This window comes from Oncorhynchus tshawytscha, linkage group LG13, assembly GCF_018296145.1.
Source record: "Oncorhynchus tshawytscha isolate Ot180627B linkage group LG13, Otsh_v2.0, whole genome shotgun sequence".
In the NCBI taxonomy this organism is placed as follows: Eukaryota; Metazoa; Chordata; class Actinopteri; order Salmoniformes; family Salmonidae; genus Oncorhynchus; species Oncorhynchus tshawytscha.
Genome location: NC_056441.1, coordinates 28272231 through 28293560, shown reverse-complemented (window position 1 = coordinate 28293560; position 21330 = coordinate 28272231). Strand labels below are relative to the sequence as shown.

The window sequence follows — 21330 nt, the reverse complement described above, 5'->3', positions numbered from 1 at the left end:
CCTTGAGGTCGTCAAAAGATTTGTCAAAAGTTAGTGAACCCTCAACACCCTGTTGGTGATGAACAGAAAACTGTGCATTGTTTTCATCGCTGATGAATCGATCACTGGTTGGCCTTTCATACTGACAGCCCTTACTCCATCACTAGCTCTGAGCTGCCACAGGTCTAACACACTCGGTCACTCTAGCTCTGAGCTGCCACAGGTCTAACACACTCGGTCAATCTAGCTCTGAGCTGCCACAGGTCTAACACACTCGGTCACTCTAGCTCTGAGCTGCCACAGGTCTAACACACTCGGTCACTCTAGCTCTGAGCTGCCACAGGTCTAACACACTCGGTCACTCTAGCTCTGAGCTGCCACAGGTCTAACACACTCGGTCACTCTAGCTCTGAGCTGCCACAGGTCTAACACACTCGGTCACTCTAGCTCTGAGCTGCCACAGGTCTAACACACTCGGTCACTCTAGCTCTGAGCTGCCACAGGTCTAACACACTCGGTCACTCTAGCTCTGAGCTGCCACAGGTCTAACACACTCGGTCAATCTAGCTCTGAGCTGCCACAGGTCTAACACACTCGGTCACTCTAGCTCTGAGCTGCCACAGGTCTAACACACTCGGTCACTCTAGCTCTGAGCTGCCACAGGTCTAACACACTCGGTCAATCTAGCTCTGAGCTGCCACAGGTCTAACACACTCGGTCACTCTAGCTCTGAGCTGCCACAGGTCTAACACACTCGGTCACTCTAGCTCTGAGCTGCCACAGGTCTAACACACTCGGTCACTCTAGCTCTGAGCTGCCACAGGTCTAACACACTCGGTCACTCTAGCTCTGAGCTGCCACAGGTCTAACACACTCGGTCACTCTAGCTCTGAGCTGCCACAGGTCTAACACACTCGGTCACTCCAGCTGATCCATGTCCTACACCAGACTTTCCCCAAACTCGTCATAGGGCCCACAAGGGGTGCATGTTTAGGTTTTTGCCCTAACACTACACAGTTAATTCAAATGATCAAAGCATGACGATTGGTTGATTATTTGAATCAGCTGTGTAGTGCTGGGGCACCCCTTGGGCTCCTGTAGACAGAGTTTAGGAAACCCTGTCCTGCACACAGCTGCCCCAGGTCTTATACGGTCGGGCCGTAAGACACAGAGTGGGAAAGAGATGCATAGAAACAGTTGAGTAACATTCACTTATAATTAATACACACTCCATTAAGCTGTATAAAGCCTGCCAATATACCACTGAAATCAGTCTAGTGGAAGCAGGCAGCCTCACTACAACCCGGTTCACTGTCTCCACTGTCCTCTGTGGACTGACCTCCTCCATATGTTCCTACCTCAACCACTTCTCTCTCTCATAGTTGGCTGCTGAGGTCCTATTGTACATAGACAGAAATGTTAACGTTCGCTTTTCTACACACGCCTTTTCCCTATTGTGAAGAACTGACACCATCTGTCGTTAACCCATTTGTCATAGTGAGGGAGGGACACTGGGAGCTAGGGTAAACACAGACGACCCTGTAGAGGAGCAGAGGACAGAGTTGCCAGGACAACTAGCAGTATATGATGAAGTAGGTCCACTAGAGAGTGGTCGGGTCAGGAGAGGACAACACCAGGACTTGTCTGTCTGCCTGCCTTTCTGTCTGCCTGCCTGCTTTGGTTATTTCATACATCTCCCGTATGGCATGTCCCACGTGATGCTTTAAACAGCAGCACTAACGGATGTGGTGACTTGACAACCGCGTTGGCGTTTTGAACGGCCCTTCCCCCCATTTAGTTCCATGCTGGCTGAAGGCCTAGCAAGCCAGTAACTAGCTAACACCAGGCACAGATGAAAAGAGAAACATAAGTATCTTTGTGATAGATGAATAGTGTAAACTTTGAATATTTGCTGACAACTTACATTTCGGCACCAGTAGAGAAGCTCTCTAGCTATATAAACCATGCCACTCTGCAAACACACCTTCTCCGATGTTGGTCACAAGATGGTACTTGTTAAAATTAGGTAAGAGAATATCATGTTACCATTGGTGTATTCAAATTAAGTGTTTGACAAGGGGACTAGTAACTTTATGAAACTTTATATAGATGCAGTCATCTTTCATACTTTGGCCATCCTACTTTGATCTTGTTTCCTTCAAATATCAACACATATTATGAAAAACATGAGTTTGACTGTTCATGACCTTTAACACAGACACCCTGTGACCTGCCTATGACAATGATGATAGAAGCAGAGAATGAACGTATTCACGCATGCACCACACCATCTGCTTGTGCTGGGGTGTCATCTGGCCTCACTATGGGGGGAAAAAACACACCAATTCAGCATTCTTCATCTACCTGTTGACATAGGGCTACTTCCCCAGGCAGAACCTCTAACAGAGACAGCTAGCTAGATACACAATATACTGTATGGTCTCACACACACACACACACACACACCTTGGGAGAAAACATTGCTGACAAAACAAAATATTTTTTCCTCAGTGTGTCAGTCCACAGTATCACGCTCTCCATGAGAAGGAGAGAGCTGTCATGTTTGGGATAGCAGAGAAGACTGAGTGGAGATATCAATACAGGAAACATACCAGCTAGCAACACAGTCTGACTGCTGGCAATGATTCACTAGGACAGGGAGAAGTAGCAACACAGTCTGACTGCTGGCAATGATTCACTAGGACAGGGAGAAGTAGCAACACAGTCTGACTGCTGGCAATGATTCACTAGGACAGGGAGAAGTAGCAACACAGTCTGACTGCTGGCAATGATTCACTAGGACAGGGAGAGGTAGCAACACAGTCTGACTGCTGGCAATGATTCACTAGGACAGGGAGAAGTAGCAACACAGTCTAACTGCTGGCAATGATTCATTCACTAGGACAGGGAGAGGTAGCATGGCGACACCATAGTCACACTATGTATTTCCACGCTTCATCAGAACGTAACTACGTCTACAATCTCTACCCGGCCGAGTTGGTGAAATGATTATCGTCAAACCCCAAATCAGGTATAACAGGCCTCTACTTCAGCAAGCGATTCATCTTACAAGAATAACAACACTGATGTTGGCTACATGAATCAGTTTGAACAAGAAGGAAAAATTGACATCCCCTATCAACCTTTGTATTGCTTGTTAATCCCTCTTTTAGTGGGATCTTGAGAATAATGGTCCTCTGCAGCTCAGTTGGTAGAGCAGGGCTCTTGCTACGCCAGCATAAATGGTTCTATTGCCAGGCCAAGCCCCACTAAAAACGTACGCACACAAGACTACATCTCTTTGGATAAAAGCATCTGCTAACTGACATATTATTATTATTAGAATAAACAGAAAATGAATACGGTTCGCACCAAAATGTGCAGAGTGCTTTAGTTTAGATGGCAACGCTCAAACTGGAACTTCAGACCCATAGAGATACTGTATGTAAATGTAGGATTTTAAATCTCAAACCGGAACTTCAGACCCATAGAGATACTGTATGTAAATGTAGGATTTTAAATCTCAAACCGGAACTTCAGATCCATAGAGATACTGTATGTAAATGTAGGATTTTAAATCTTTGCAACATCTCCATCACTCTGCATGTAATAATGCTATGCAGTTGTTCCTAAAGCAATTAGGACACAATGGCTGCCAACAAGAGACAACTGAGAAGTGGGCTCTCACTAAAAGCCATTTGTAGTATGATCCATGGTAGTGCTGTGCAATTAACAGGCCTGATTACATGATGCAGAGCTCCATGTGGTGTTCCTACACCGTAGGGTTTTGGCTGAGCTGCCGTGGGTAGCAGCCCATGTGTGTGTGTGTTTGTGTGTGTGTCAAATCAAATAAACGTGTCATGTACACAGATTTGTACACGTTATCGCAGGTGCAGCGAAATGCTTGTGTTTGTCGCTCCAACAGTGTCGTAATACCTAGCAAAAATAAATAAAACGATGCACACAATAAAAAAACTAAGTTATATAGGATGAGCGATGACTCGAACACAGTACTGTATACACACTGAACAACAATATAAACACAACATGTCAAGTGTTGTTCCCATGTTTCATGAGCTGAAATAAAAGATCCCAGAAATGTTCCATACGCACAAAAAGCTGATTTCTCTCAAATTTTGTGCATAAATTTGTTTACATCCCTGTTCGTGAGCATTTCTCCTTTGCCAAGATAATCCATCCACCTGACAGGTGTGGCATATCAAGAAGCTGGGGGCAATAAAAGGCCACTGTAAAATGTGAAGTTTTGTCACACAACATAATGTCACAGATGTCTCAAGTTTTGAGGGCGCGTGCAATTGGCATGCTGACTGAAGGAAAGTCCACCAGAGCTGTTGGCAGAGAATTTAATGCTAATTTTCTAACATTTGGCAGTACGTCCAACCAGCCTCACAACTGCAGACCACGTGTATGGCGTCATGTTGGCGAGTGTTATGTTGATGTCAACGTTGTGAACAGAGTGCCCGATGGTGGCGGTCTGGTTATGGTATGGACAGACAAACTACAGACAACGAACACAATTGCATTTTATCGACGGCAACTTCAATGCACAGAGATACTGTGACGAGATCCTGAGGCCCATTGACGTGCCATTGATCCGACGCCATCACCTCATCTTTCAGCAAGATAATGCACAGCCCCATGTCGCAAGGATCTGTATACGTCTGTAAAAATGTCCCAGTTCTTCCATGGTCTGTATACCCACCAGACTTGTCACCCATTAAGCATGTTTGGGATGCCTTGAATCGACAAGTACAGCAGCGTGTTCCAGTTCCCGCCAATATCCAGCAACTTCGCACAACCATTGAAGAGGAGTGGGACACCATTCCACAGGCCACAATCAACAGCCTGATCAACTTAATGTGAAGATGTGGTCACACCAGACTGGTTTTCTGATCCACGCCCCTACCTTTTTTTTTTAAAGGTATCTGGACCAATAGAAGCATATCTGTATTCCCAGTCATGTGAAATCCATAGATTAGGGTCTAATGAATGTATTTCAATGGACTTATTTCATTACATGAACTGTAACTCAGTCAAATTGTTGAAATTGTTACACTTATATTTTTGGTCAGTGTACATAGTGGGTGAAACAGTATGTAAACATTATTAAGGTACAGGAGGGTGCTGAACATGCACCCCTGTGGGGCCCCTGTGTTGAGGATCAGTGTGGCAGAGGCGTTGTTACCCAACTTCACCATTTCATGTCGGCCCGCCCGGAAGTTCAGGCCCAGTTGCACAGGTCGGGGTTCAGACCCATGGCGCTGAGCTTAGTGATGAGCTTGGAGGGCACTATGGTGTTGAAGGTTGAGCTGTAGTTGATGAACAGCATTCTTACATAGTTATTTCTTACATAGGTATTGCAATGGTGATTGTGTTTTCCATGGATCTGTTGGGACGATATGTGAATTGTAGTGGGTCTACGGTGTCTGGCAAGGTGGAGGTGATATGATCCTTAACTAGCCTCTCAAAGTGCTTCATGATGACAGCGGTGAGTCCTGCTGGGTGACAGTCATTTAGTTCAGTTACCTTTCTTGGGTACAGGACATCTTGAAGCAAGTGGGGACCTGGATAAGGAGAGACTGAATATGTCCGTAAACACTCCAGCCAGCTGGTCTGCACATGCTCTGAAGACGCGGCTTGAGTTGCCACCTGGGCCGGCAGCCTTGCGAGGGTTAATACGCTTAAATTACTTACTCACGTTGGCCACAGAGAACAAGAGCACACCGTCCTCAAGAGCGCCAGGGGCCTGTGTCAGCAGCTCAAGGTTGTTTTGCTTAAAGCGGGAGAAGGTGTTTCACTCGTCCGGGAGTGTGTGTGTGTGTGTGTGTGTGTCTGCGTGGGTGCAGTTTTTAGTATCTCGAAGGCGTTTCAACAAATACGGCTAAGAAGTAACAAAGAAAGGAGAACCGTGTCTAACGTAAACAAAGCAGAATGAAGACATAGGCAGCAACCTCTTCCAGGCTAATGGTGAATCTAAAAAGAAAACATACATTTTACTAGACTTACTACTACAACAGGTGAAAACACCAGCAGAAACAGGCATTGATCACCTACAACCAGCCACCAGGAACACAGTGAACACATATTAAACAGAAACAGGCATTGATCACCTACAACCAGCCACCAGGAACACAGTGAACACATATTAAACAGAAACAGGCATTGATCACCTACAACCAGCCACCAGGAACACAGTGAACACATATTAAACAGAAACAGGCATTGATCACCTACAACCAGCCACCAGGAACACAGCGAACACATATGAAACAGAAACAGGCATTGATCACCTACAACCAGCCACCAGGAACACAGTGAACACATATTAAACAGAAACAGGCATTGATCACCTACAACCAGCCACCAGGAACACAGTGAACACATATTAAACAGAAACAGGCATTGATCACCTACAACCAGCCACCAGGAACACAGCGAACACATATTAAACAGAAACAGGCATTGATCACCTACAACCAGCCACCAGGAACACAGCGAACACAAATGAAACAGAAAAAGGTTAAGACTTCCTTCACAACCAGTCTGATGTGTCATTAAACACCTCCAAAAAGGTCTACTATATCTACCTCAGATGTCGGCTTAATTGGTTTTGGTGCTATCCTGTATATAATGAGCCTGACTGTGTAGTACAAACACAGGATCAGGGGGGACAAAAAGTGGTCTGGCGACAGTCCAGAGGAGGGACAGTCATTAGTACTTCCTTCTAAAGATGTGAATGTGTCTCTGACGCAGCCAGAGAATGTCCAAGTGGAGGAGAAAAGAGCATCTTATTTTCTTTTATTACTTAGTTGTGTGTGAAGCCTACTTCTCCTCTGTGAGTCTCTGATCTACACTATTAGCAACGGTCATCAATATTGTCAAAGGTTTTTAAAACAATTCTAATAAACACAACAGTTGGACAATGGATGACGATCCCAAGCAAATCTTTACTTTAATATATTACAGGTATACCAATGTATACTTAAATATATAAAACATTCTAATAATATACTTCAAATATGAGATGTACTTTTCTAGTATATCTTAAGTATACTATAAATATAATATCCTTACACTTATTAAAAGTGTCCTTGAAATGCAGTTTTTTTTTTGTAATTTTGTATACTATAAATACATGATCATCAATCTTCAATAAACTTATTAAACATGTACTTTAAATTCCTTGTTTTTTATCATTAAACTTAAATTGTACTTCAATTTAAAATGCTTTAATTGTAATTTAGTATTTTCATTCAAAATATACTTGGAATTGTTAAAAATATACTTTGTTTAAATGAAATTCTGCTTGTGAGTGATCAAGTACACTAAGTATACAGTGCCTTGTGAAAGTATCCATAACCATTGTTTTCCTTCACATTTTATTGTGAAAAAGGGTTTCAAATGTATTTAATTGTTATGTATTGTCAACCATGAACTCAAAATACTCTGTAATGTCAAAGTGGAAGAACAGAAGGGCAGTGATTGGTAGATCGGTAAAAATATCAAATCAGACATTGAATAGCTCTTTAAGCATGGTCAAGTTAATAATTATGTGGATTATGTATTAAACGCCCCAGACACATCAAAGATGGTCGTCCTTCTGAGCTGAGCTGCTGGACAGGAAATAAACTGCTCAGTGATGTTACCATGAGACCATTGGTGATTTTAAAACAGTTTCACAGTTCAAAGGCTGTGATGGGAGAAAACAGAGGTTGGATTAACAGCATTAAGAGTTAAATGAAAGAGTGAAAAGAGGAAGACAAATATACAAAATAATAATGGAAAAAAACAGCTAAGGAATACACTTTTTGGCCTAAACGCAAAGCCTTATGTTTGGGGTAAATCCAACAACACATCACTGGGTCATTGCTGCATTATTTCAAAGCATGGTGGTGGCTGCATCATGGTATGGGTATGCTTGACATCAGAAAATACTGGGGAGTTTTTCAGGATGAAAAGAAACGGGATGGAGATAAACAGAGGCAAAATCATAGAGGAAAACCTGCTTCAGTCTGATTTACAACAGACACTGGGAGGGAAAGCCACGTTTCAGCAGGACAATAACCTAGAGCACATGGACAAATCTACACTGGAGTTATTTACTAAGACAGTGAATGTTCCTGAGTGGCCAAGTTACAATTTCAACTTAAATCTGCTTTAAAATCTATGGCAAGACTTGAACATTTCTGTCTAGCCATGAACCCCAACATCTTGACAGTGCATGAAGAATTATGTAAAGAATAAAGGGTTAATATTGCATAATCTAGGTGTGTAAAGTTCTTATAGACGTATCCAAGAAGACTCACCACTGTAATCGTTGCAGAAGGTGTTTCTAACGTGTTTTCAGGGAGCTGAATACGCAATGACTATATATCTTTTGTATTAAATAATCATTTCTTCCACTTGTGTAGATTGTTATTCAAAAAAAATACAATTAAATCAATTTTAATCCCACTTTGTTACAATAAAATGTGAAGACATCCAAGGGGTATGAATACTTTTGCAAGGCACTGTAGTTTCAGTGTCAGTAATGAGTTTTGAAGAGTGCAGAGAAAGTTGACAATGATAATGACAGTTTATCCCACATGCACAGCTGAGGAACATGCTTCCAGAGTATACTTTTTCATATGAAAAAAGAAATACTTAAGTATCCTTTCAAAAAAGTATATTTAAATGTCCACAACATATATTTAAAGTATACATTCAAAAACATATGTACACACTTTTTTGGCATGTTACCTAGCATCCTTTTCTACAGTTAAGGTTTTTATTTATAATGTGACATTGTTCCTCATATTTGGCTTATTCAAATGTTTTCATGTTCCATTTTCAAACTGAATTATGTTTTACTTTTAATTATACATTATTGAAACATTAATGCATCACTTTAATGTGAACAACTAAAATGTGACTTGCCACTGGTGGACAGTTATTAAAAGTGTTACTTGCAAATTGCTGATCCAGCCACAACTGCTTTATACATAGACTCGAAATTGAGCTCAGGTGCATCCTGTTTCCACTGATCATCCTTGAGATGTTTCTACAACTTGATTGGAGTCCACCTGTGGTAAATTCAATTGATTGGATATGATTTAAAAAGGCACACACCTGACTATAGGTCCCACAGTTGACAGTGCATGTCAGAGCAAAAACCAAGCCATGATGTCGAAGGAATTGTCTGTAGAGCTCCAAGACACGGTTGCGTCAAGGCACAGATGTGGGGAAAGGTACCAAAACATTTCTGCAGCATTGAAGGTCCCCAAGAACACAGTGGCCTCCATCATTCTTAAAGGGAAGAAGTTTGGAACGACCAAGACTCTTCCTAGAGTTGGCTGCCAGGCCAAATTGAGCAATCGGTGGAGAAGGGCCTTGGTCAGGGAGGTGACCAAGAACCCAATGGTCACTCTGATAGAGCTCTAGAGTTCCTCTGTGGAGATGGGAAAACCTTCCAGAAGGACAACCATCTCTGCAGCACACCATAGGAGAAATTCTTTCTGGATTTCTGACTGCATGACAGTGCGGAGTGTTATATGGGCATGCACAGTACTACCTCCTTTTACCGACTCCATTGAAAGAACCAAATAAATATTGTAACTATGTGTAAGTCACAACACAATGTTGGAACAAGCTGTCAAGACATAATGCGTAAATTAATCTATGTGTGGGAGGAGAACATGTGTAGCTTTGGCTTGCAGTTTGTCTTAATCAATTAAAGTGATTATTGTAGCCTTACCTGCATTTCCTTTCCGTTAGCAATGTCAACCGATTGGAGTGAGGGGGGTGAGGGGTGGTAGTAGTATTTCAACAGATATTTATAGTGCTATTGCTCAGCCCACAGCACCTCCAGCAGGTGGCTAGAACTCAACACTAAACCATATATTGAATACCTTTCACTACAGCACCAAACTAATAGAATCTCATAGAATCTAGTGCAATCTACACTGCCTACAGAAAGTACTCACACCGCCTGACTTTTTCCACATTCTGTTGTGTTACAGCCTGAATTTAAAATGTATTACATGTAGATGTTTTTATCACTGGCCTACACACAGGGGTGTACTCACTTTTGTTGTCAGCGGTTTAGACATTAATGGCTGTGTGTTGAGTTATTTTGAGGGGACAGCAAATTTACACTGTTAAACAAGCTGTACACTCACTACTTTACATTGTAGCAGTGTCATTTCTTCAGTCTTGTCACATGAAAAAAATATATTCAAATATGTACAAAAATGTGAGGGGTGTACTCACTTTTGTGATATACTGTACATGTGTGTGTATATATATTTATAAATATATACACACACACAAATAAATAAAAATCGGCCGATTAATCGGCATCAGCATTTTTTTGGTCCTCCAATAATCGGTATCGGTGTTGAAAAATCATAATCGTTCGACCTCTAGCCTGTACATAGTACAAATATTCCAAAACATGCACCTGTTTGTAATAAGACACTAAAGTAAAACTGCTAAAAATGTGCCAAAGAAATGAACTTTATGCCCTGAAAACAAAGCGTTATGAGTACCACTCTTCATATTTTCAAGAATGGTGGCGGCTGCATCATGCTATACGTATGCTTGTCACCAGTAAGTACTATACTAGGGAGTTTTTTTAGGATAAAAATAAACTGAAAAGAGCTAAGCACAGGCAAAATCCTAGAGGAAGACCTGGTTCAGTCTGCTTTCCAACAGACACTGGAGACCAAATTAACCAAATATACACTGGAGTTTGCTTATCAAGACAACATTGAATGTTCCTGAGTGGCCTAGTTACAGTTTTGACTTAAATCGGCATGAAAATCTATGGTGAGGCTTGAAAATGGCTGTCTAGAAATGATCAACAACCAACTTGACACAGCTTGAAGAATTTAAAAAGGAATGGTGTGCAAAGCTCTTAGAGAGTTACCCAGACCGATTCACAGCTATAATCACTGCAAAAGGTGATTCTAACACTTATGTTGAATACTTATGTAATGAAGATAGTGTTTTATTTTTCATAAATGTTTTACAAATGTTGGAATTGTTCTTCCACTTTGACAGAGTATTTTATGTAGATTGATTTAATCCTCCTTTATTTGTCAACAATTTTAATCCCACCTTGTAACACAACATGTGAAAAGGTCCAGGGGTGTGAATAGTTTCTGAAGGCCCTGTAAACCCTCTTGGGGACCTTATATATTGCCTACACATGCTTTACAAATCGTTCATTACCAAATGTCATGTTGGGAATTGCAGTCCCACTTGACATCTCCAACCCATAAGACCATCCCAATAAACCGGAACTGAAGTAAAGGAATCTCATCTAAATTCGATGAACTCTGTTTCTGTATGAGATCTGGCAAAACTCAAAGAATATCTGTTGCAGGATCTCTGCCAAGGTAACCCCTCTAGGGAAATAAACCACAGAGCTTCTTAATGACGAGACGTAAGAAGAAAATGAGATGATGCTCCTTTCCTCCACTTACGGTACTCCAATTGTTGGCTGTGTCCGGACATGGCACCCTATTCCCTATATAGTGCACAACTGGTCAGTAGTAGTACACTATATAGGGAATAGGGCGCCATTTGCGACACAGCCTCTGTAATTTCATCATATCAAGAGTGTTTCTGCTTCCAGAGAGAAAACAAAACACAATCAATCATCACTTTAAAAGCCTTTTGGCTTTTCACCAACGCTGACAAAGAAAGCGTGAAAATTAGGAAACTTTCTAACGTTGATGTGCAGCTTGCAGTTCTGGAGAACAGTAATTAGGTTTGTCATAATGCTTCATACTTTTAGCCTCCTCAACCAAGGTGTGATGACTCTGCAGAAGGTTGCCTTTGAACAAATTGCCTTTTAAGAATATGTTAATACATTGAGAAGATATCTGGTGGGATCCTTTTCAAACCAACACATCAACACAACTTGTTGGTACAAGACCGTAGCCTACTTTATGGTGAGTAATGTACTGAATATTCTTTCAGATTTTGTTAGAGAGAAGGGATTATTTCAATGTGAAGACAATGAAACGCCTTGATAAGTTCAAGGCAAGTTCACAGCCAGGACTTCAACTGAAAATGTGAAGACTGTACTGTGTGTTAAAATCAAAGCAATAGCAAAGGACTCTTCCTATAAGAAGAAGACAGATGGTTTCCCCCCAGTCCTGTTAAAACCAGTGTATCCATGATGTAAGAGGATCCACAGCAGCACTGTACTGGCAAGCCACTCCCACCTCTACCGCAGCCATTCTGCTCATCACATGAGTTTCCTTGGCAACTTCAAAAGGAATGTGTCAAATTGCATCCCTCTACAACGCCAACAGTAAACCACAGCTCTGACAGAGCAGGTGGGTCATTTGAATTTAAACCACGCACCACAGGTGGACTACAGTTGTAACTGCAAGTTTGACGGCTAACTACGTGACACAATTGTTGATGTGCAACGTTTTGTCAGAACATATTCCAGATGTCAGCTGGATACATGGGGGAGGGAGGGGGAGAGAGAGAGCAAAACTGCAGAGCTTGGGCGATCCCAGCTGTGCAAAGTAACACAAAGAGAAAAGACAGAAGAGCACGAAAGTTGAAGAACCGAAACACAATGACCAGTGACCTCTAACGCTGGCGAGAGGACAGGAGGAGTCACCAGGGGAGAGAGAGGGAGAGAGAGTGACAGTGAGAGGGAGGGAAAGAGAGACCATGAGAGAGGGACAGAGAGGGAGAGTGAGAGAGGGAGGGAGAGAGACAGAAAGACAGAGACACAGAAAGAGAGAGAGAGACAGAAAGAAACAGATGGAGGGAAAGCACATCAAAGGAATCACTGGTTTAGAAACAGCATGAAAGCGTGTGTGTGTATGCGTTTTGTCTGACCCCTGACCTTTAGTATTACAGGTCTTGGAGGCGACCTCCAGCGTCTCCAGGTCTTCAGAGCCAATGTTTTCCAGGGTGATGGTCAGATGCTGGGTCTCTCCGTTAAACAGCTGGACAGACACACTGCTGGACAACTCCTCTTTAGAGGGCTGGAGGGGATGGGCCGACCTGGAGACAGATACAGAAGGGTTAAAACGTGTCTTCAGACTAGTGCTGAACAATTAACAAAAATATGGTTATTTGTCGGTTTTTAAATCAAGTAATAGACCTATGTCAATTCAATTGGAATTACATTTTGTATTTTGTGAGCTCAATGCAGTTTCTCTAGCGATATATAGTACCTTCAGAAAGTATTCAGAACCCTTGACTTTTTCAACATTTTGTTAGGTTACTGCCTTATTCTAAAATGTATTAAATAAATAAAAATCCTCAGCAATCTACACACAATACCCCATATAATGACAAAGCGAAAACAGGTTAAGATTTTTTCAAATGTATTAAATATAAAAACAGAAATACCCTATTTAAAGTAGGATTTCAGACCCTTTAATATGAGACTCGAAATTGAACTGAGGTGCATCCTGTTTCCATTGATCGTCCTTGAGATGTTTTGACAACTTGATTGAAGTCCACCTGTGCTAAATTCAATTGATTGGACATGATTTGGAAAGGCACACACCTGTCTATATACGGTCCCACAGTTGACAGTGAATGTCAGAGCAAAAACCAAGCAATGAGGTCGAAGGAATTGTCCGTAGAGCTCCAAGACAGGATTGTGTCGAGGCACAGATCTGCGGGAAGGCTACCAAAAAAATGTCTGCAGCATTGTAGGTTCCCAAGGACACAGTGTCCTCCATCATTCTTAAATGGAAGAAGTTTGGAACCACTAAGACTCTTCCTAGAGCTGGCCATCCAATCGGGCGAGAAGGGCCTTGAGATCAGGGAGGGGACCAATAACCAGATGGTCACTCTGACAGAGCTCTAGAGATCCTCTGTGGAGATGGTTGTCCTTCTGGAAGGTTCTCCCATCTCTGCAGCACTCCACCAATCAGCCACTCTTCAGTAAAAAGCACATGACAGGCAGCTTGGAGTTTGCCAAAAGGCACCCAAAGACTACATATTGAGTAGCTTGGATGAATAAGGTGCCAGAGTAAACTGCCTGCTCCTCAGTCCCAGTTGGTAATATATGCATATTATAAGTAAATTTGGATAGAAAACACTCTGAAGTTTCTAAAACTGTTTGAATGATGTCTGTGAGTATAACAGAACTCATATGGCAGGCAATAACCTGAGAAAGAAATCCAACCAGGAAGTGGGAAATCTGAGGTTGGTCGATTTTCAACTCAACCCCTATTGAAGATACAGTGGGATATTGGTCATGTTGCACTTCCTAAGGGTTCCACTAGATGTCAACCGTCTTTAGAAACTTGTTTGAGGCTTCTACTGTGAAGGGGGGCTGAATGAGAGGGGAATGAGTCAGAGGACTGCCAGCAGCCACGAGCTGGTCACGTGCATTCACATGAGAGGTAGCTCGCGTTCCATTTGCTTTTCTGAAGACAAAGTAATTCTCCGGTCGGAACATTATTGAAGATTAATGTTAAAAAATATCCTAAAGATTGATTCTATACATCGTTTGACATGTTTCTACAGACTAACGGAACTTTTTGACATTTCGTCTGCAACTAGTGAACGAGCTTCGTGAGTTTTGATTTGTTTACCAAACGCGCTAACAAAAGTAGCTATTTGGACATAAATGATGGACATCATTTAACAAATCAAACATTTATTGTGGAACTGGTATTCCTGGGAGTGCATTCTGATGAAGCTCATCAAAGGTAAGTTAATATGTATGATGTTATTTCTGACTTCTGTTGACTGCACAATACGGCGGATATCTTTTTGGCTTGTTGGGTCTCTGAGCGCTGTACTCAGATTATTGCATGGTTTGCTTTTTCCGTAAAGCTTTTTTGAAATCTGACAGCGGTTGCATTAAGGAGAAGTGTATCTATATTTCCATGCATAACACTTGTATTTTCATCAACATTTATAATGAGTGTTTCTATAAATTGATGTGGCTCTCTGTAAAATCACCGGATGTTTTTGGAACTAGTGAACATAACGTGCGAATGTATACTGAGATCTCTTTATATAAATATTAACTTTATCGAACAAAACATACATGTATTGTGTAACATGAAGTCCTATGAGTGTCATCTGATGAAGATCATCAAAGGTTAGTGATTAATTTTATCTCCATTTCTGATTTTTGTTACTCCTCTCTTTGGCTGGAAAAATGGCTGTGTTTTTCTGTGACTTGGCTCTGACCTAACATACTCGTTTGTGGTGCTTTCACTGTAAAGCCCATTTGAAATCGGACACTGTGGTGGGATTAACAACAAGATTACCTTTAAAATGGTATAAGATCCTTATTTGTTTGAGGAATTGTAATTATGAGATTTGTTGTTTTGAATTTGGCTCCCTGCACTTTCACTGGCTGCTGTCATATCGATCCCGTTAACGGGATTTCAGCCCTAAGAAGTTTAACAAAATGTGGGAAAAGTAAATGGCTCTGAATACTTTCCGAAGGCACTGTATCAGATCAAGGCCGTACTGTGCGATTTAGTAAGGAGTTTGCAGCAGGCTAATATTCTATATAGTTTAGTACAGAAAACATGGTAAGTACAGTGCACTTGGAAAGTATTCAGACCCCTTGACTTTCCCACATTTTGTTATGTTGGCATTTGCCCCAGCTTTTATCCATAAAGTGGGCACTGCTCAGTTTGCAGGTCAGGCTCAATGGCTGAGGGAGAGCAAAAAGAGAGCGATAGCAAAGACGTGGTGCACATATATGAGGTGGGACCAGAACATTGAGGACTACATCTGGCTTGTGAGTGCCACATTCTGAACCAGTGGCCAAACTCTGCACACAGCATCTTTTATAAAAGAAGCGTTTGACTAATGTAGGCGCTGCTTAGTCAAAATTGGACTAGCTACCACCTAAGACTGCTAGATCGTTGACCAATACATTTGCCCACCGAAGACAGGAAGTCATCAACCAGTGTCCCAGTGTTAAGAGATGAAAGGCAGATGGCCTGCTCTGTTTGATGCCTCTCAAGTGAGTCAGCAGCCAAAAAATACAATACCAAATGAAACCTCTTATTAGCCTTGCTTGATGATATTCCAGTATTTGTCTTTCAGATAAATTAAGAATTCCAGAGGATCACTACAAAGCATCTTAAGCCAAGGTTTATGGCCACGTTGGGCCAGTACACCACTAAGCATCTTGAGCCAAGGTTTATGGCCACGTTGGGCCAGTACACCACTAAGCATTTTGAGCCAAGGTTTATGGCCACGTTGGGCCAGTACACCACTAAGCATCTTGAGCAAAGGTTTATGGCCACGTTGGGCCAGTACACCACAAAGCATCTTGAGCCAAGGTTTATGGCCACGTTGGGCCAGTACACCACTAAGCATCTTGAGCCAAGGTTTATGGCCACGTTGGGCCAGTACACCACAAAGCATCTTGAGCCAAGGTTTATGGCCACGTTGGGCCAGTACACCACTAAGCATCTTGAGCCAAGGTTTATGGCCACGTTGGGCCAGTACACCACTAAGCATCTTGAGCCAAGGTTTATGGCCACGTTGGGCCACTAACATCACAAAGCATCTTGAGACACCACAAAGCATCTTGAGCAAGGTTTATGGCCACGTTGGGCCAGTACACCACTAAGCATCTTGAGCCAAGGTTTATGGCCACGTTGGGCCAGTACACCACTAAGCATCTTGAGCCAAGGTTTATGGCCACGTTGGGCCAGTACACCACAAAGCATCTTGAGCCAAGGTTTATGGCCACGTTGGGCCAGTACACCACTAAGCATCTTGAGCCAAGGTTTATGGCCACGTTGGGCCAGTACACCACTAAGCATCTTGAGCCAAGGTTTATGGCCACGTTGGGCCAGTACACCACTAAGCATCTTGAGCCAAGGTTTATGGCCACGTTGGGCCAGTACACCACTAAGCATCTTGAGCCAAGGTTTATGGCCACGTTGGGCCAGTACACCACTAAGCATCTTGAGCCAAGGTTTATGGCCACGTTGGGCCAGTACACCACTAAGCATCTTGAGCCAAGGTTTATGGCTACGTTGGGCCAGTACACCACTAAGCATCTTGAGCCAAGGTTTATGGCCACGTTGGGCCAGTACACCACTAAGCATCTTAAGCCAAGGTTTATGGCCACGTTGGGCCAGTACACCACTAAGCATCTTGAGCCAAGGTTTATGGCCACGTTGGGCCAGCACACCCCTATGCTGCTGTCATTATTCCATTCCCAGGAAGGGCCCCTGGACACAGATTGCGGGTCATGCTGGAGGTCCTACTCCAGGTAAAGTGTTCTCAGGAAAAATTCACAGTTTTATATTTAGCTGGCTGATGTTTGGTGCTGCAATTTAATCCACAGGCCCTGCTCTGCTACCCAAGCATTGTACGCCTTTTAGTAATATAGGATACTTGGATCAGTGAATGCATAGATTTCACTCCTTCACATGCACAGATTCAATTCAATGACAACGGTGACTTTATTCTATATCAGGGTCATGATGTGAGTTCAGTGAGTAATTTGCTTGATTGACTACCTGGCTGAAGGAGACTACCATGTGAGGGCAATAAAGCATTTTTCTGACCTGAATATTCTAGTGTGTGTGTGTGTGTGTGTGTGTGTGTGTGAGTGTGAGAGAGAGAGAGGTTCAATGTATTCTGATAAAAATAATCTCAATCCAGATTGATTTAAATTAGCAAATTTGCATTAAATTTGCATGTAAAATTTGATCCCAACATCAAAAGAATGTGTCTATTTTTTTTTTACAGGAATCTGAAAAAGACCTTGCACAACATGTAATGAAAATCTGTGTGATCAAGAAGGTGGGTGCCATAGCGAGTGATGGTCCAGAGGAGATGGGCACCGTCCTAGAGGGTTGTCTTGGTGATCACCGGTCTGGGTAGTGTCCAACAGGCTTGTGTCATTCTACTTGGCATGACATTATGCTCAGAATTTCAGCTACCTACACAAGGCATTCCAGAAACTGTCTGTGGAGCTGGACTGCTCAAAGCTCACAGTCAAGATGACAGCCCTCAAAATCAAATGACTGTCTTAAGCAGAATGACAGCCTAGAGGACAATTGTCATAGACTGAATGTCAAGGTTACTTTGTAACACCTGCGTAGTTAAACACTGAGGAGCCTCTGGAACTATTATCTCCCTTTATTTGTTCTGGTAGCAGGTCAGGAACGGTGTCCTCTACCACAGACCTGCCTCTTGTTGTTGTTGAAGCCGCCTGGGGCACAGAATCTGTGCTGGGACCAGCCTCTGCCTACCGGAGGTTAGTCACCGAGAGGCGGAGCTCGAGCACATTGTGGTCTAAGACCCCGCCCCCGATCGGCCCAATGCAATGATCTGTGCTAAATCATTTAGAGGTTAAGGAAGACACTTTATTCTTCAAAGTGTGATTTAAAGGTTCACTGGCACGGTATTTAAGCTGTTTTGTATACAAAATAGATGTTTTTAATTAAGGATGGCATGTCAATTTCGACGTTTGAAATACTGACATGTGAATCCGTTTGACAATTTTGAGGTTTCATCAAGGTGCCAACATTTTACCACAGGTATTTAGAAAATTCTACCAGGGTCTGTCTGCACAGTATGGTTGTTATGACATCCCAATGCGACCTGCACCACTGATACACTACAAAGCTTTGCAGGTAAACTTCCTTAAACTGATTTCTATTGGGAACTTCTGAAAAAAAAGCCTCTAAACTAGACAATTTATGGTTTAAAATAAATACTACAGAAGTAATATAGGTGGCATCCATTGGCAGTGTTTGTGAACAGATAAAAGTTCCAGGAAGAAACTAATACAAGTGTTTAGATGACATGATTATTGGGGTTGTCATCTCTTTTTATTTTGTTCTTTACCTTGTGGGCAATATTTTAGTTAGGAAAATATTCCACAGTGCAAACCACAAGCTATTTGAGCCTCCATGAGTCCCCATTTTTGTTATAGTCCATGGTCACTATGAGAATATTTTGGTCCTTGTGAAGTCCATGGAGTTGAAGCTCCATTCTCTCCTAAAGAGACAGTTCTTCCCACAGAGAGCCTATACTAGCGAGTGTTCTTGTTCCTAATTCTAGGGTTTTGCCGACCTGCAGCCATCAGGACGGACCTGCAATGTTGATTGCAATTCTGTAATTTTTCAACTAATAATTTGAGAATCATTGCTGCTGCTTTTGTACTATTGAATAAGAGCTGTTTTGCAAACCGTTATATAAAATAACTGGTTTTCAAGGATTCCTGGTGTCCTGATAACTTCTCTCCGATCGAGTAAAACCAAAGTAAAAAATGTGAACCTTTCTGAGTTGGTCTAAATTAATATATCATGTAACAATGACTAGATAATAGGATTAATCATTCAGTTACAATAACAATTTCATGTAAACTCAGCAAAAAAAGAAACGGCCCTTTTTCAGGACCCGGTTTTTCAAAGATAATTCGTAAAAATCTAAATAACTTCACAGATCTTCATTGTAAAAGGTTTAAACACTGTTTCCCATGCTTGTTCAATGAACCATGAACAATTCATGAACATGCACCTGTGGAACAGTCGTTAAGACACTAACAGCTTACAGAGGGGAGGCAATTAAGGTCACAGTTATGAAAACTAAAGAGACCTTCCTACTGACTCTGAAAAACACCAACAGAAAGATGCCCAGGGTACCTGTTCATCTGCGTGAACCTGACTTAGGCATGCTGCAAGGAGGCATGAGGACTGCAGATGTGGCCAGGGCAATAAATTGCAATGTCTGTACTGTGAGACGCCTAAGACAGCGCTACAGGGAGACAGGATGGACAGTTGATTGTCCTCGCTGTGGCAGACCACATGTAACAACACCTGCACAGGATCGGTACATCTGAACATCACACCCTGCGGGGCAGGTACAGGATGGCAACAACAACTGCCCGAATTACACAAGCGACGCACAATGGCTCCATCAGTGCTCAGACTGTCCGCAATAGGCTGAGAGAGGCTGGACAAAGAGCTTGTAGGCCTGTTGTAAGGCAGGTCCTCACCAGACACCACCGGTAACAACGTCGCCTATGGGCACAAACCCACCGTCACTGGACCAGACAGGAATGGCAAAAAGTGCTCTTCTCTGACGAGTCGTGGTTTTGTCTCACCAGGAGTGATGGTAGGATTCACGTTTATCGCCAAATGAATGAGCGTTGCACCAAGGCCTGTACTCTGGAGCGGGATCGATTTGGAGGTGGAGGGTCCGTCATGGTCTGGGGCAGTGTGTCACAGCATCATCTGACTGAGCTTGTCATTGCAGTCAATCTCAACGCTGTGCGTTACAGGGAAGATATCCTCCTCCCTCATGTGGTACCCTTCCTTCAGGCTCATCCTGACATGACCCTCCAGCATGACAATGCCACCAGCCATACTGCTCATTCTGTAAGACAGGAATGTTAGTGTTTTGCCATGGCCAGCGAAGAGCCCGGATTTCAATGCAATTGAGCACGTCTGGTACCTGTTGGATCGCAGGGTGAGGGCTAGGGCCATTCCCCTCAGCAATGTCAGGGAACTTGCAGGTGCCTTGGTGGAAGAGTGGGGTAACATCTCACAGCAAGAACTAGCAAATCTGGTGCAGTCCATGAGGAGGAGATGCACTGCAGTACTTAATGCAGCTGGTGGCCACACCAGATACTGACTGTTACTTTTGATTTTGACTCCCCTTTGTTCAGGGACACATTATTCAACTTCTGTTAGTCTCATGTCTGTGGAACTTGTTCAGTTTATGTCTCAGTTGTTGAATCTTATGTTCATACAAATATTTACACATGTTAAGTTTGTTGGAAATAAACACAGTTGACAGTGAGAGGACTTCCATTTTTTGCTTAGTTATCTATTCAAGTTCAATCAACATAATATAATAATTTTCTTCTTCATCATTTTTATTTGACCACATCCAAACAACTTACTCAAGCTTATCTACTCATAAAAACTAGCAAAAATGTCTACTCAATTATATTAGTCTAATTTTGTTGACTAACTTATTTTGAGTAGAATCAAGAAAACCTATTTCGCAGAGTAGTGTGTCTAGACACTGCCCCGCAGAGGGTCTGGGGCGCACACATACATACACACACACACACACACACAGCAAAAGAGTAGAACTGGGAGGATTATTCTGAACAAGGTACAATGAGGTACTGAGGGAAGCCGAGTGGCCAAATCATAGAGGAACAAGACGGGTGGCGATTTCAACAAAAGAGGTCCATTTAGTCCCTGCCATGTTAGTTATTACTTCAAACTGAATAAAAACTAAATCTAGAGAATTGGATTTCAATTGTCCACTTTGTGCATGTGCTATTACTGAAGCTGACTCTGTTGGGTACAGGAATCAATACAACAGTCAGTCTCAGAATTATGTCTG

General features: G+C 42.4%; 1 protein-coding gene across 2 annotated transcripts in view; it reads right to left on the bottom strand.

Annotated features, from left to right (window-relative positions):
- Window positions 1-21330, bottom strand: part of LOC112264633 (trafficking protein particle complex subunit 9-like) — a 322924-nt gene that overhangs the window by 223576 nt on the left and 78018 nt on the right. For both annotated transcript variants that reach the window (XM_024441368.2, XM_042295499.1), the window contains one exon: window positions 12854-13014. In XM_024441368.2, the coding sequence (XP_024297136.2) occupies window positions 12854-13014 (161 nt within the window). The remainder of the gene's footprint in view (window positions 1-12853; window positions 13015-21330) is intronic.